General features: G+C 49.1%; 1 protein-coding gene across 1 annotated transcript; it reads left to right on the forward strand.

Annotated features, from left to right (window-relative positions):
• The first annotated feature begins 531 nt into the window (after positions 1-531).
• On the forward strand, positions 532-10,427 carry Prokr1 (prokineticin receptor 1). Its single transcript, XM_021165718.3, has 3 exons — positions 532-637; positions 2,204-2,833; positions 9,075-10,427. Exons 2-3 carry the CDS (start codon positions 2,349-2,351, stop codon positions 9,769-9,771), a joined length of 1,182 nt encoding a protein of 393 aa, XP_021021377.2. The 5' UTR covers positions 532-637; positions 2,204-2,348; the 3' UTR covers positions 9,772-10,427.
• Positions 10,428-14,022: the final 3,595 nt, after the last annotated feature.

The following is a 14,022-nucleotide window of genomic DNA, read 5'->3' on the forward strand; positions in this document are numbered from 1 at the left end:
CTCCAGAAAGCCCTAAGAGCTTACCACAGAGGCCAGGCAGCAGACAATGCTCTCAGCTGAGGGCTGCAGAGATAAGCCCAGGGGTGAGGTCTGAGCGCTCCCAGCCAGGGAGAACAGCAGGGGAAGGGATTCTCTGTCCTTTGAAGGCGCCAAGCTCCCGTGACCAGTCCGCCCACTCGGGCGGCAATGGGCCAGTGAACTCGAGGTGCCAGGTGCTCAAGACAGGCACAGCCTGGTCACGCCATGCAGGGGTCGCCTTAGAGTTGGTGCTCAGGCGACACACGGAGCCACACATTCTGCATCCTGACACTTCAGCAGCCTCAGTTCCACTCGACTTAGGGACCTGTCCCCAGAGTGAGGGATAGAGAGTGAAAGATGGGAACAGAAGGGAGAGGAAAGTGGAAAGACAGCAGCCGCGGGAGGGAGATCACTGAATATGGGCGGGAACACCGGGGCGGGGCGGAGACAGCGTGCTGTGGGCGGGGCTGACTGGCCTTAGCTCAGTGTGTCCGTCCGCCGAAGTAGTAGGAGGCCAGCTGCCACTCGAGCACGGAAAGACCCTCAGAAGACAGAGGGGCTCCTAGCCCTTGCTGCAGAGCTCCGCAGGAGCATCTGAGATCCTCGCTCTGGTCCGCAGGTACCGACAGCCCCGGAGACGCTCTGAGAACCACGTGTAGAGGGTGGACGGAGCCTAGACTGCCCCCTCACAGCCTTAGGTGAATGAAGAGGGTCCTTGGGGACTGCAGCCCCAGCAGCAGAGGACATAGGGTCCCCAGGGCGAGAACAGTTCCAGGAAAGACCAGGGGGCAAGTCCTCCAACCGTCTCTCTCTCCTAGGCGATTCTGGACCGTTTCTTTAAATCCTAACTTTGAGCCGAGCTAGCAGCATGCTTATAGAGGTACCCCTCAGAAGGGATGTGCCTGGGCTCCGGGCAGGGTCTGCTGACCTCTCAGCTCTGCCTTCTGCCTCTTATCTAATGGGAGCAGAGCTGGGGGGGGGGGGGCGCTGAGCTGACCAGGAGAGAAGGGCAAAGCCTAAGGAAGAACTGTGAGAGGGCTCAGGTGGGATGAACGTCCTGGGGTGCAGAGGGACTTCAGCCCTGCCCCCTTATCACTGGGCAGCAAGCTTTTGGGGCGAATCTTGGGGGCAACTTACTTCCCCCCTTTTCCAGGATCTCAGGTTGAGCAATTTTATTTCCTTCTGACATTTAGGGTGTTCTCCAGACCCCGATCTTCTCCCATATCCAGTTCCCTGGTCTGATGCCTTGGGAGAGGTGTAAGGAAAAAGTCAGGAGGGAGATTCACTACCGACAGACCCTCTCTCCCCATCCCTGCCCTGCGGGATGCTGGTCTTTAGTCCAGGATTCCGTCCCTTCCTTGCAGCTGGCCTGGAGGCCTGAGCACTGACTTGTGTGGTTCTGGGGCATAGCACTCACTGCCTCTCTCTCCAACAGCTCTGATCTTTACAGACAGTATCGATCTGCCTGGAGGATGTTAAAACCCTGCGTGTTTAAGCTGTTAACCCGAGGACACACCTCTCACCAAGGGGTTTTGCTCTCAGGTTTCCCTTCTAGCCCTCTGGGTTAAGTGACAGCTTGTGACTGTGCCCTTCGACTAGGACGAGCCTTGGCACGTAGTGTGCCAAGCTTATAGAGCCACAGCAGGTTTTTGACAGGGGCACGGGAAGCTTGCAGAAGCCCTCCAGTAGGAGGGCTCTGTAAACGGAGGCTCCAGGTTCGGTTCTCTGTGTTCAGGGCTCTGTGAATTTGCAGTTGTGCTATGGTGAGCCCCAAGACGAGTCCTTTCTTTCCAGCTATGGGAAGCAGCTATTGTTTACCTCAGAATGGGGCTGTCCACAAGGACAAAGTTCAGGTGTTCAGACAGGGATTGGGGTTTGGGACAGGCCTCCTCTGCGTTCCACCGTCTCACCCTCGCAGCTTGAGGAAGAGCATAGCTTTTTGGTTTCCATTGGAGTGGAAATAAATGGAGCTGGAGCCTGTCTTCACGGCCCTCCAGCCTTCCCCCGGCTGAGTGGATATGTGGTTTGCATTCTCCTGGGTTCTCTCACTGGCCCTTTCTTCCACTCCATTATCTGTATGTGCCGTGAGCAGGTGGCTAATGGGTCTGCATAGGTTTCAGGATGATTTTAAACTCATCCAAAGTTCCCTCCAACATGTAGCCAATTGTGTGTATGTCTTTCGAAGGTTGAAAATGGAACTCAGATACCGGGCCCCGCAGATGCTGGCTGGGAAGATCTGACTCACCGAGGGAGAGCCAAGTGCTTGCAGAGAGGAGCCGTCAACCTTGCGGATGCCAGTGGGACTGCTCCAGGGGTGTGCACCTGCCTAGATGGAGACCACTGTCGGGGCTCTGGGTGAGAATACCACAGACACCTTCACCGACTTCTTTTCTGCACTCGATGGCCATGAAGCCCAAACCGGCTCGTTACCATTCACGTTCAGCTACGGGGACTATGACATGCCCCTGGATGAAGAGGAAGATGTGACCAATTCTCGGACTTTCTTTGCTGCCAAGATTGTCATTGGCATGGCTTTGGTGGGTATCATGCTAGTGTGTGGCATCGGCAACTTCATCTTTATCACTGCCCTGGCCCGCTATAAAAAGCTCCGCAACCTCACCAACCTGCTTATCGCCAACCTGGCCATTTCAGACTTCCTTGTGGCCATCGTGTGCTGCCCCTTTGAGATGGACTACTATGTGGTGCGCCAGCTCTCCTGGGAGCATGGCCATGTCCTGTGCGCCTCTGTCAACTACTTGCGTACCGTCTCCCTTTACGTCTCCACTAACGCCCTACTGGCCATTGCCATTGACAGGTGAGTACCACACAGACGAACAGAGAGAAGGGGGTGTTGGCCTCGCCTCTCCGTTTCCTATAGTTGCGTGCTGATGACATGTGACTGTATTACCCACAAATGGGAACCATGGGGACTCAAAAGCTGGACATCTAGTGGTAGTCAGGTCTGGAGGCAGCTGAAGCCTGAAGTTAGGCAATAGGGAAGTCTTTGATCACTCTCTGTGGATGTTCTCCTAGATGTGCCCGATCTCGACTTAGACAGGTAGGAGGAAGTGTTGAGGGGTAAGACTAAGTTATAAGGAGTTACTTCTTGCAGGACTGTGAGAATCTGGAGGGAATATCCTAAGTCGTCTAGACCTTCTCCCAATACTAACTTTCTTAAATGAAATTGAAGGAGTTGGTTTGAACAAAAAGGTGGGGCAGAAAGAGAGCATGTATTTGCTGGCTTTTGTTAATGGTGTCTTAATCCCACCTCACCCCACATACATCATGCTACAGTACAAGATCTGCTCTAGTGATGGGGAGAGAGACTGGGAGAGAAACCTCTGCATGTCTTTCTTTTTTAAAGTAATTAACTTTCCGACTTGACCACAGTTTCTCCTCCCTCCTTTTCTCCTAGTCCTCCCCCCACCCCACCCCCATCTACTCCTCCAAAAGGGGAGGCCTCCCATGGATACCAGCCAGCCCTGGCACACCAAGTCTGCGTGCCTTTCTTATTTCTAGATGTTTCGGTTTGCATACACTGGTGCTAATGGGCCAGGATCACCATGATTTTAGGGAATCTTTGCAAGCCTCTTTGTGCTTTTGACTCTAGTTACAGAGCACCTTGTTATGGTCTATGAACAGCTTCCCTGAGGGACTAGTCAGGCTTCCCCTGTTCCTTGACATGAACAATTTGCCATTCTCATCATCCAGGGAGCCTAAAGCACAGGCTCTCCTTGTTCCATGGCCTCAGGGCCCTGGGGTGTCTGACTTGGGCTCAAAGTCACAGCAAGTTTGCTGGAATACAGCTGGGGGTAGGATGGCCTGAGAAAGGTCAGCTTCGAAGGAAAGGGACACCAAAGAGCCTGGCTTTACAACCACTGAGGAGCAGAGCTCCTGCCTCCTTTCCCCAGAGAAGGATGTCTGAGAGTCAGCAGCTGGCTGGATCTTGGTCTGGCACCACAGCAGGTATGTTGGGGTCCTCAATATAAGTCGCTGACCCTGGAGCACTGAGCCACATAGTCAAGGAACATAAATCAGCCTAGTGGAGGGTACAGTCAGCCAAGGTATCTGCTTACCAAGTGACTTTCAGAGCTGCCCAGGGCAGCCTCCGGCAGCTTTGCTGCTCTCTGACCTCCTCTGAAAATGGAAATGCTGCCTTGTGGAACAGGACAAAATATGTGGGCTCCTTTCCTGGACTTTCACATTCCTGACGGACAGAGCTTTACTCGGAAGATGCTCTTGGCTACTGGAAGTGGGATCAATGGGAGTCTGTCCTGTCCCTGCATGAGATTTATTCACCACTGAGGGGGGCCAACAACTGTGGGAGAAAGAAGCCAGGATAAGCCAAGGAATACTGGGGTATGATTAACACAGATATTGATCAGCCACAACACAGATCCAATAGCCTCAATACAGATCAAGTGCACATTCCACTTTCACACCAGACTCAGCTGCTTTGAAACACGGTGTGTGTGTGTGTCTCTGTGCAAGGAGCAAACGAGACACTGAGAGAGATGGATCAGGTCATGCTTTGCCCTGGGAAGAGCTATTGGTGCTCAGAGTGGGGCTTCTGGTTGGAAATCTGCACACAGATGTGGGAGAAAAGACCCAGCTACTGGCCCAGACCTTCCTCAGTCTTAGGTGACTAACTGACCCAGCACAGTAAGTTTCTGTTGTTTAAACTGATATTTATTAATCTTTGCTCAGAATGGTTTTTATTTAACTGTGTTGCTATCACCTACAGTTTTGTGGCCCAGGGGTCATTCATTTTTTTTGTCTTGGGTGCTGTTCAAAACCCAATGACTTATCAGGTTTGATTTTTCTTAGCTTGGGGCAACTAAATTTTTACCCAATGTATAACAAAATATATACGTTGTTGTTAAAATGCCTTTGTTTAGTGAAATTTCTGCAGGAATAGTTAGTGTGTACTTGATTGGAATCTCTTGATGCCCTCCACTTACTGTGGGGCCACCTCTGGGTTATCTGCCCTCTTTTTGTCATGGGCAATAAGAGAATCTAGTGTCCTGGGTTGCTTTGCAGTAGAATGCAGACATACCTACAATATAAGGTATTTCTTTCTCTATCTTGATATTTTGAGACTGGGTCTCATTGAAAAGCTCAGGAGGGCTTTGAACCCACGGTCCTGCCCCATGAGTCTGAGTGCTTGGGTCACAGGCATGTGCTTTCGTGCCTGTTCAGAACAACGAGAGGTCAGAGTAAGTACTGAATAAGGAGTGGCTATCATGGCTCTTACATTAAAAGACCATGAGTGACAGCAAATCTGAATAAACTGGGGTGTTTCCAGTGGGTTAAGAGTTGTCACTCTTGTCCCTGCAAAGGTTTACTTGGCTGTGTAGTCCCAGCCTCCTCTACTTTTGGCCCTCTGGTTTCAACGTCTCTTCGCTCTGCCCAGCTGCCCCTGTCAGATCCATCCTCCCTTTCAGTCACTGAAGTATACGTACATTCTTTCAAAAAGAGTGTCTACGCAGAGTGACTACTCAGTGTCAGGTACTATTCTGAAGGCTGGGGATACGGTGGCAAGCAAGATAAAACAGCTACCTCTTGAGGAAGCTCTAGCAAAGGGATGGAGAAAGCCCTCTTTCAGGAAAAGAACCACTGAAGGTAATTTCAGAAGTGAGAAATACAAAACACAAACGCACCAGTAGAAACACCAGAAATGCCCGAGTAGGAGAGCTAGGCAGCTCAGGAGAGGTGTCTCTGAGAAGACATTTGGGGGACACCAGGAGTGAAGCAGAGGGTTCACAGCGTGAGGACTGGGAGAAAGTGTCTTGGATAAAGGGATGTACAAGCACAAAAGCCTGGAGGCAGGCACAAGCCTGACGCATTCCAGGAACAGAGAGAAGGCTTTGTGGCTTAAGGAAAGGAAGCAAGGCTGTAAACGAAAGGCTCCTCTTGAACATAACTCTGGATTCTTGATGAAACAGCTGATACATATTCTTTGCAAGCAGAGGACCGAAGTGAAATGTCTTGTCCAAGGCAGCATACCTGCTGGGCCACACCTGCCACGCTCAGCTCTAACCTGCCCTACCCCTCTACTGCATTCCCAGCCTTCAATTGCTTAGCACTGCAAACCACTGAAGGCTCAAGTTAAGTAAATGCATCTCCGTCCTCTTTCCCAAAAACGATTGTGGTCTTTCTAACAGTGAGTGTTTCTGTTCACCCACTATCAAACCATTGACAGGGTAAAGTGTTACTAGTTGTTAAAACTAGGTGCCCTAAACTCACTGAGAGCAAAATGAGAAAAGGCATAGATGAGATCTCCAGACAAGGAACTAATTGTGAGATGGTTAAACAGTAAGCAAGGGTAACCTTCTCAGTGAGGTTTGGCGAAGGCCAGTGTAGTGGGTAAAGGAGGCAGCTCAGAGGAGAGAGAATCTAATGAACATGATCAACAAAAGGGAGGAGAGGTTTTCTCAGAGGTGGGTCTAGTGTTTGAGGAAGCCAGGAGGTGAGAATGCTTCCGGCCACTGCAGAACCTTGGAGAAGCATGTGAATCAGGGACGGGATCTTCCGAACAGTGTTCAAAAAGGCTGGGGTCATATTTCAGAAAATATAAAAATTCACCAGAGGAGGGCTACCTAAGGAAGTCAGCAAAACGCTGCAGGAAGGTCTCACCTCCACCCCAGCCCTGGGACAGGGCCTCTCCGGCCTCTCTTTGATGTGGAAACAGGTGTATGTAGCCTGGTCTGCTGCTTGCAAACTGCTGGGAGACTCCTCTTCTCTGGCCTAGGGTGCGGAGGAAAACAGCCAGGGTCTGTGTCCAATGGTGTTGAATCCTGTCGCCCAGGCTCTGAAAGCACAGACACCCCTGATGAGTTTATCAGCTGGGGTTTGCTATCCATGCTCTGAGCAGCCTAGAAGCTGCTACAACCATTGTCATGGTATACCTTAGGCAGGGACTGGCGTGGAGCCACCTAGCCCTCGGTTATCATACATCCACTGCAAAGCTATTCCTTTGTCGGGGAGCCTTTATCCATTGTTCTCTGGGAACTCTTGGCTTTGAGTAGATAGACACAGAGCAAGTGCAGCCATGTTCATAGAGAGAGAAGAGGGGCTGCCAATGCCCTGACTGCTTCAAGGGACAGCATAGGTAGTAAACAAGACTGTGGCAAAGAGAAGGGTTGCTAAGATTTGGTGACGGTCAGGAACCGGAAGTCAGGAAAGGTCAGGTGAAGGGACCATGCCCGTTCCTGCTGGAAATGGAGGCAGCATTTGCCTCTCCATCCAATGGGCATCCTTGCCATCTTAGTCTTTCAGGAAGGTTGAGATTACCTAAATGAAAGCATTGGCTTGCACTTGTAAACTTCTTACTAATGAAGAGTCCTAGAGTGAAGGCTGATGGAAATCTCTGGAACAGTTTTCTGCCTGTTGGTTCGTGTCTCAGTGGTGGTCATTATCAAGTGTGGGTGCAGTCATTGCTTGGGTGAGGATCTTGGCCTGTATAACATGACTAATGCAATCTAAGCACCGGCATTCATCACTCTACTGGCTGTGGATCGGATGGCTGCTTCAAGTGCCTACTGCCTTGTCTTTCCTGCCATGCCACTTCAAAAACATGACTGTCACCAACTGTGAGGCAGGATAAGCCCTTCCTTTCTTAGGTTGCTTTTGTCAGAGTATTTTAGTCACAACTCAATGGGTCTCTCTCTCTGAGTGTGTGTGTGTGTTGATGTGATATGAACCCAGAACCTCTGCATGCTAGACTGGTTCACTGGGTTATGCTCCAGCCAGCGTCATGGCTGCTATAAAGGGCCCATGCATGTGTGATGCCAGCCATGCACATAACCCTGTCCCAGTTTTTCAGCACTAAGGAGTTACCTGGAGTTCCAGGGATATATGCTGGTGGCCATCTGGGGTGTCCAGAGGGTAAACATGCCCTATCCAGCTTCTTTAAACTTCTGGAGAACAGGGTCTCACCCCAGTGGCCCTCCAGGTTCCCCCAGTGTGGGTGATTGTATGTGAAATTAAATCAGAAAAACACAAGAAGGGATCTTTCTTCAGATCAAAATCCCAAGAAAGATGACTTCAAGGGGGTATTTACCAAGGGAACAGAGCCAGCCTGGCTTTCCTTCAGGGCCCTGTCACATTGCCACCCACTCTGTTGGGATCAGCTCTGGACACACAAGCATTTGTCTCCAGGGCTGGCCAGTCCTTTCCACTTCACCCCGTCCTTCTCTCAACCCTGCCAGCTGTGCAAAGCCTTTCCGGAAGCTGGAACTCTCTGCACAAGTGTGTGTGCACGTTGAGAAGGGCGCCATCATACCACGAGGGTGACTCACACTCCACAAAGTGCTCTCTGCTTCCTGGACCACTGTGGTAACACTGTGGGTTCTCTGGGAAAGAACAAAAGCGGCATCTGACATTGCCTGATGCTTTGTGGTTTAAAAAAAAAAAATCCCCGTGCACACTAATTGATTTTCATATCAGCCCTGTGAGATAGGGTCTAAATGCTTTCTGTCAAGAGTCTTGTGGCATACAACCTTGAGAAAGTTCCTCATCTCTTAACAGCCTGTTATCTTTCCAGGTGGAAAATGAGGTAAATATATTCTTCCTCTCTGCATGCAGAACAACGCTTGCTGAAACGGGGAATGAAAACAAACCTTTGGCCCACGCACGGGTTGGAAAGGACGCCTTTTCCCATCGACTGTTCAAGGTGGAACTGTCAGGGATACTTAACTTTGAGCTTTGCAGGCTTCAGGAGATATGATGGACCGGTGCCTGGCCAGAGACCTATGAGAAGTATAATTACCACATTTAAAAGGAATTTCCACCGTTTTCCTCCCAGTCTTTGTCAGATTTAAAACTTAGCTAGGAATATGGTATTCATTATCGCATGTAATCCTTAAGCCATCTAAATACGTGGGCAGATGAGAAAGGTGAGATGGGAGGAGTTAAAGGTGGAGCTGAGGTTTGGTGCAGAGCCCTGGCTGGCCATCACCCTCAGGTAACAGTCCATATTGCTGCATAGTGTTCCCAGAGGGAAATTCTCACAGGCAGATTCCTTCCCGGTTGACTCCTCTTCTGTTCTTACCCAGGTATCTGGCCATTGTGCACCCTCTGAGACCGCGGATGAAGTGTCAAACAGCCGCCGGCCTGATCTTCCTGGTGTGGTCAGTGTCCATCCTCATCGCCATTCCAGCCGCCTACTTCACCACTGAGACCGTGCTGGTCATCGTGGAGAGACAGGAGAAGATCTTCTGTGGTCAGATCTGGCCGGTGGATCAGCAGTTCTACTACAGGTCCTATTTCCTTTTGGTTTTCGGCCTCGAGTTCGTGGGCCCTGTAGTCGCCATGACCTTGTGCTATGCCAGGGTGTCCCGGGAGCTCTGGTTCAAGGCGGTGCCAGGCTTCCAGACAGAGCAGATCCGCAGGAGGCTGCGCTGCCGCCGCAGGACGGTGCTGGGGCTCGTGTGTGTCCTCTCTGCCTATGTGCTGTGCTGGGCTCCCTTCTACGGCTTCACTATCGTGCGTGACTTCTTCCCCTCCGTGTTCGTGAAGGAGAAGCACTACCTCACCGCCTTCTACGTGGTGGAGTGCATCGCCATGAGCAACAGCATGATCAATACGCTCTGCTTTGTGACTGTCAGGAATAACACCAGTAAGTACCTCAAGAGGATCCTGCGACTTCAGTGGAGGGCCTCTCCCAGCGGGAGCAAGGCCAGCGCTGACCTCGACCTCAGGACCACGGGAATACCTGCCACCGAGGAGGTGGACTGCATCCGACTGAAATAAGCAAAATGGTACCACAGCGCCCGGGTGCACACAGCAGCCATGAACTTGATTTTCTGCGGAAGGCAGAGGAAAGAGACAACTACTTAGACACGCTATTCAAGGACCACTGAAGTGTGGAGTTTCTGAAATGGAGACCTGAGATACTGTCACTAGTGGTCAGGGTTCACTGAATATCTAATTTTTGCAAAGACTAGACACCAGTGAAAGTCCTTTGACAAAGTGAAGTGGGGATTATAGCAAGGAAATATGGTTTGGAGTGTCTGGAAAAGGGTATTTCCAGAGAGAAGGCAGAGCAGGCTATGTAGGACTCTCCTGTCTGTGCTTAGGGTGGAGTACGGGGCTCTGTGTGGGCCTAGCTCACCTCTGGCAGTCCTCTTGGGTTTTTGTTTATGTCTATCTAGCATTAGCAAGCCCGAAGCGAGAGTATGGAAGAGGTTCCCAGATGTGCTGTAGTCCTTCTCTGCTTACCTCAGAATCCCCACTGAGGGGAATCAGAAGCATGAGTGGATACTCCAGGACCCACGGCTAAGTTCTGCGCATCCACTCCCAATCTATGGTCAGCTCTTAGGCCTAGGGCTCTTAGGCCTAGAGCTCTGCACAGTGGGGGAGGGGACTTCTTTGGAGCACCGACTCGAGGGAGGAGCCACTTGGACTCTGGGTGCCATTTACATAGGGAATTTGGGGTTCTGAGTCATAAGTTTGAGCTCAGGTGAACAAGATTCCCCCACTCATGGTCTGCTCACTGCAGGGGAAAAGGAGGTGAAGAAGGGGAGGATCAGGTGGGACCCCCGAAGGCATGCGTGCAGGTTAAAGGATGCTGTTGCTTCATCTCTCAGCATCTGTGCCCTGGACCACTCATGCTTCTTGAGTCTTCATGCCTCTGTGTTTATGGAGCATAGAACTCATGAAGGTAAACGTAGCACCTCGCTGTTCCATTCCCACTAGCTCCCAAACACTGGTGTTTTCATCCCAAGCAGCCTATTTGATGGAATTCCCTAACTGGTAAGACTGGGAGAAAGATTTCTTAACCAGTGGTGCCTGACTCTTGGCCTGGTCATGGTCCTGGGAATTAAGACTTGCTGCTCTTTCCAAATGAAGGTGACCTTGGCAGAATCACATTTCTGCTCTTCAGCGCACATGAAGACTTGCACATCAGGGGTGCTGCCTGGGCACTCAGGAAACCGAGGTTGACCAACAGTGAGCTCTAGGGACCCCACATCCCATGTGATAACTTACCTTCTTAGCTTGGCATTTAGAATTCTGGCCTGAGAAAACCTGAGGCCTAGCTTTGACTAATTCATCTACACAGACCTGAGATAAGACTTTCTAAAGATAAAGGTAATACTTAAGAAACCTTGTTAGAATTGTTGGGAGGTCAATCAAATAATCTGTGGAAGATAAGCTCTTAACTATCTGGATAGTAAAGTATTACCACCATTTCCACCACCATCACCACCACCACCATCTCCACCACCATCACCACCACCACCATCTCCACCACCATCACCACCATCTCCACCACCACCAGCAGCAACAGCAACAACAGTGAACTAGCAACTATGAAGTGACTGGACAAAGACAAACTTGTACATATATTCTGTTTATGACTCTGTCAATCTAACCAACTTCTCTCAATGTTCTCCGTGTGAATTATTTTCTCACGCTTCTCAATACTGCATCGTGTCATCATAGCACATTGGTATCAATAAGACCGAGAATTTCCATGGCAGGTACATAAAGGAAGTGGTACCCAGTCTCCAGTCAGGACATGAGCACCAGGCTCTGCAGTCTCAGGATCAGGGCATCCTTGTTGTCAGGTAGAAGCTGTTCCCACACATGCTCCCGGAATCAGAGCATCCTCACCGGCCATCATTCTGCACATGTCCCAGCCAGCATGAACAATGTCTCCCAGCTGCTTTTATTCTGAGTGTGCAGAGCAGCAGAGGGGCCGGGTCCCTCCCCTCAGATTTCTTTATAGGACAAGACATTAATTAAATTAACCTGTGTGTATTTTCTTTCCAAATACAGGTAACTCTATTTTTGACCACAACGGTTTTTTTAGTTGTCTATTTCCCAGAAAACACATTTCAAAGGACCATTTATTTATTCTTATTCAGTATGCAACAGATTCACCTTACTTTAAGTCAGAATTCTCTCAGAGAATAAAAATTCATTAATGTTCAAACCTAAATCAAACACAGAGAAACAAAACCCCTATTTTTTTATTTTAAACTTTATTACAAAAAATTGCAAAAAAATAAAAAGGAAGAAAAGAAAATCACATGCCAAATTAACCAGATCAACAGACTCTTATTTTTTTTTATAGTAAAACCCCATATTGCATTATAAAATGGCTAAGTTAGCTTGGGGTGTAGAAATGCTTAGATGATAGAATTTATTGGGATCATGCTCACTGTTCCTCTACTAAAGCTAAACAAGAGTTAATAGTTGCTAAATAGTTGTTGATTTTTTAACCTCATGACAAATTTTCTTCTGACTTTTCTGCTAAAATGTGTCAAAGTTTCACTTTCCTAAACTGTCTATAATTCTTCCAGATATTGGTGTCTCGTTGTGATTTCACAGTGAATGCTTGTTCTCAGATGGAATACCAGTAGATGTACACATACGATCACTAACTGTACTGTGCCTGTCATTTCTCCCTGCCCCCATCCTCTCCCAAGCTCTAGTGGGATGGTCTTTGAGATAACATCGACTGGATTCCACGATCCTAGGAATTGTGAGGACGGCACTGCCTCCGTCTGCTCTTGCGGGGAGCTTCCCTTCTCCATCAAGAGTGGTAGCTGATTTATGTGCCTTCTTCCCTGGAGTCTGGGCTGATGGAGCCAAGAAGACTTTTGAGCATTTGAGTCTGAAGACTTGATGTCTGTGGACCCATTTACGCCAATTCTAGGAGTAAACCTGTGAACAGGCCCGGTGTCCACCCATGCAGACAGGATGAGGGAGAGACTGAAGATTCGGTGCTGAATACAGGTTTCCTGGGCTAGCATCTCAGACAATGGACTTCTCAAAAACAAAATCAATCAATCAATCAATCAATCAATCAATCAATCAATCAAACAAACAAACCCTACATACAAAAACCCAACTCGTGCTAAGCCCAACAAGATGAGTCTTTTTTTTTTTTTTTTTTGGTTTTTCGAGACAGGGTTTCTCTGTGTAGCCCTGGCTGTCCTGGAACTCACTTTGTAGACCAGGCTGGCCTCGAACTCAGAAATCCGCCTGCCTCTGCCTCCCGAGTGCTGGGATTAAAGGCATGTACCACCACGCCTGGCTTTTATTATTATTAATTATTATTATTATTATTTTGACAAGATGAATCTTATGACAGATACTTCTTTTGTATTCTCTAAACTTTCAGTGGTCAGAGATATGCATATATCCCATGCAGAAGGACAAACTGTGATTTTGCAAAATCATACCATTTCCATAACTAAGAGAGGAAATAAAACATAAATTCTTAAATCAAAGACGTTAAGACAGGTGGTGCGGAGGTCACCACAGCATGCTCCGGAGCATGGAGCAGGACCCAGGTCTGTAGCGGATGAAGACACAGGAGCACTTGTCGGACGAGCAGATTATTGTAAATCTGACTCCTGTTCTTGAAAAACATACGTTTGTTGGACAGTGGTGGCACTTTAATCTCAGCACTTGGGAGGCAGAGGCAGGCAGATAGATCACTGGGAGTTTGAGGCCAGCCTGGTCTATAGAGCAAGTTCCAGGATAGCCAGGGCTATTACACAGAAAACCCTGTCTTGAAAAAAAAAATAAACAGAACAAAATTATAACAACTAAAAAAGAAAAAGAAAACCACAATCTTTTGTAACCTGGTCTCAGAGAACAGTTCAGTTTTCCTTCCTAGAGTGTGAGGGTATAATGTTCAAAACTCAGATTCTACAGTTACAAGAATAGCAAGTGGGGGCGGCGAGGTAGAGGAGGGTGAGAGAGGTGGGGGTGTAGGTGAAGAAGGGTGGGAGTGAGGTGGAGGAGGGTGGGAGTGTGGTAGGGGTGGTATGGGGTTAGTGTGGGGTGAGGAGGATGGACATGATGGAGTTTAATGTCACACAGTTGGACACTGTGAGAGCCAGTTAGACCTCAGGGCTTCTGAAACTGAGCCCAGCACTTTTCTATCACAAAATTCCTTGGTGCAGAGTGCATAACATCTGGGGGTGGGTGGGAGGAATTCTGTCCAAGAATCCTTGAGATGTCTATTCAATCTACCTGACCTTCTCT

This window comes from Mus caroli, unplaced genomic scaffold (assembly GCF_978045245.1).
Source record: "Mus caroli unplaced genomic scaffold, Mus_caroli_1 scaffold_7, whole genome shotgun sequence".
NCBI lineage: Eukaryota > Metazoa > Chordata > Mammalia > Rodentia > Muridae > Mus > Mus caroli.

What these genes read in the sequence shown, in the direction of transcription:
- Prokr1 (XM_021165718.3), top strand. Translation starts at nt 2,349, where the DNA reads ATGGAGACCACTGTCGGGGCTCTGGGTGAGAATACCACAGACACCTTC. An exon ending in CTGGCCATTGCCATTGACAG is followed by an intron (nt 2,834 to 9,074) that starts GTGAGTACCACA and finishes GTTCTTACCCAG; the next exon opens with GTATCTGGCCATTGTGCACC.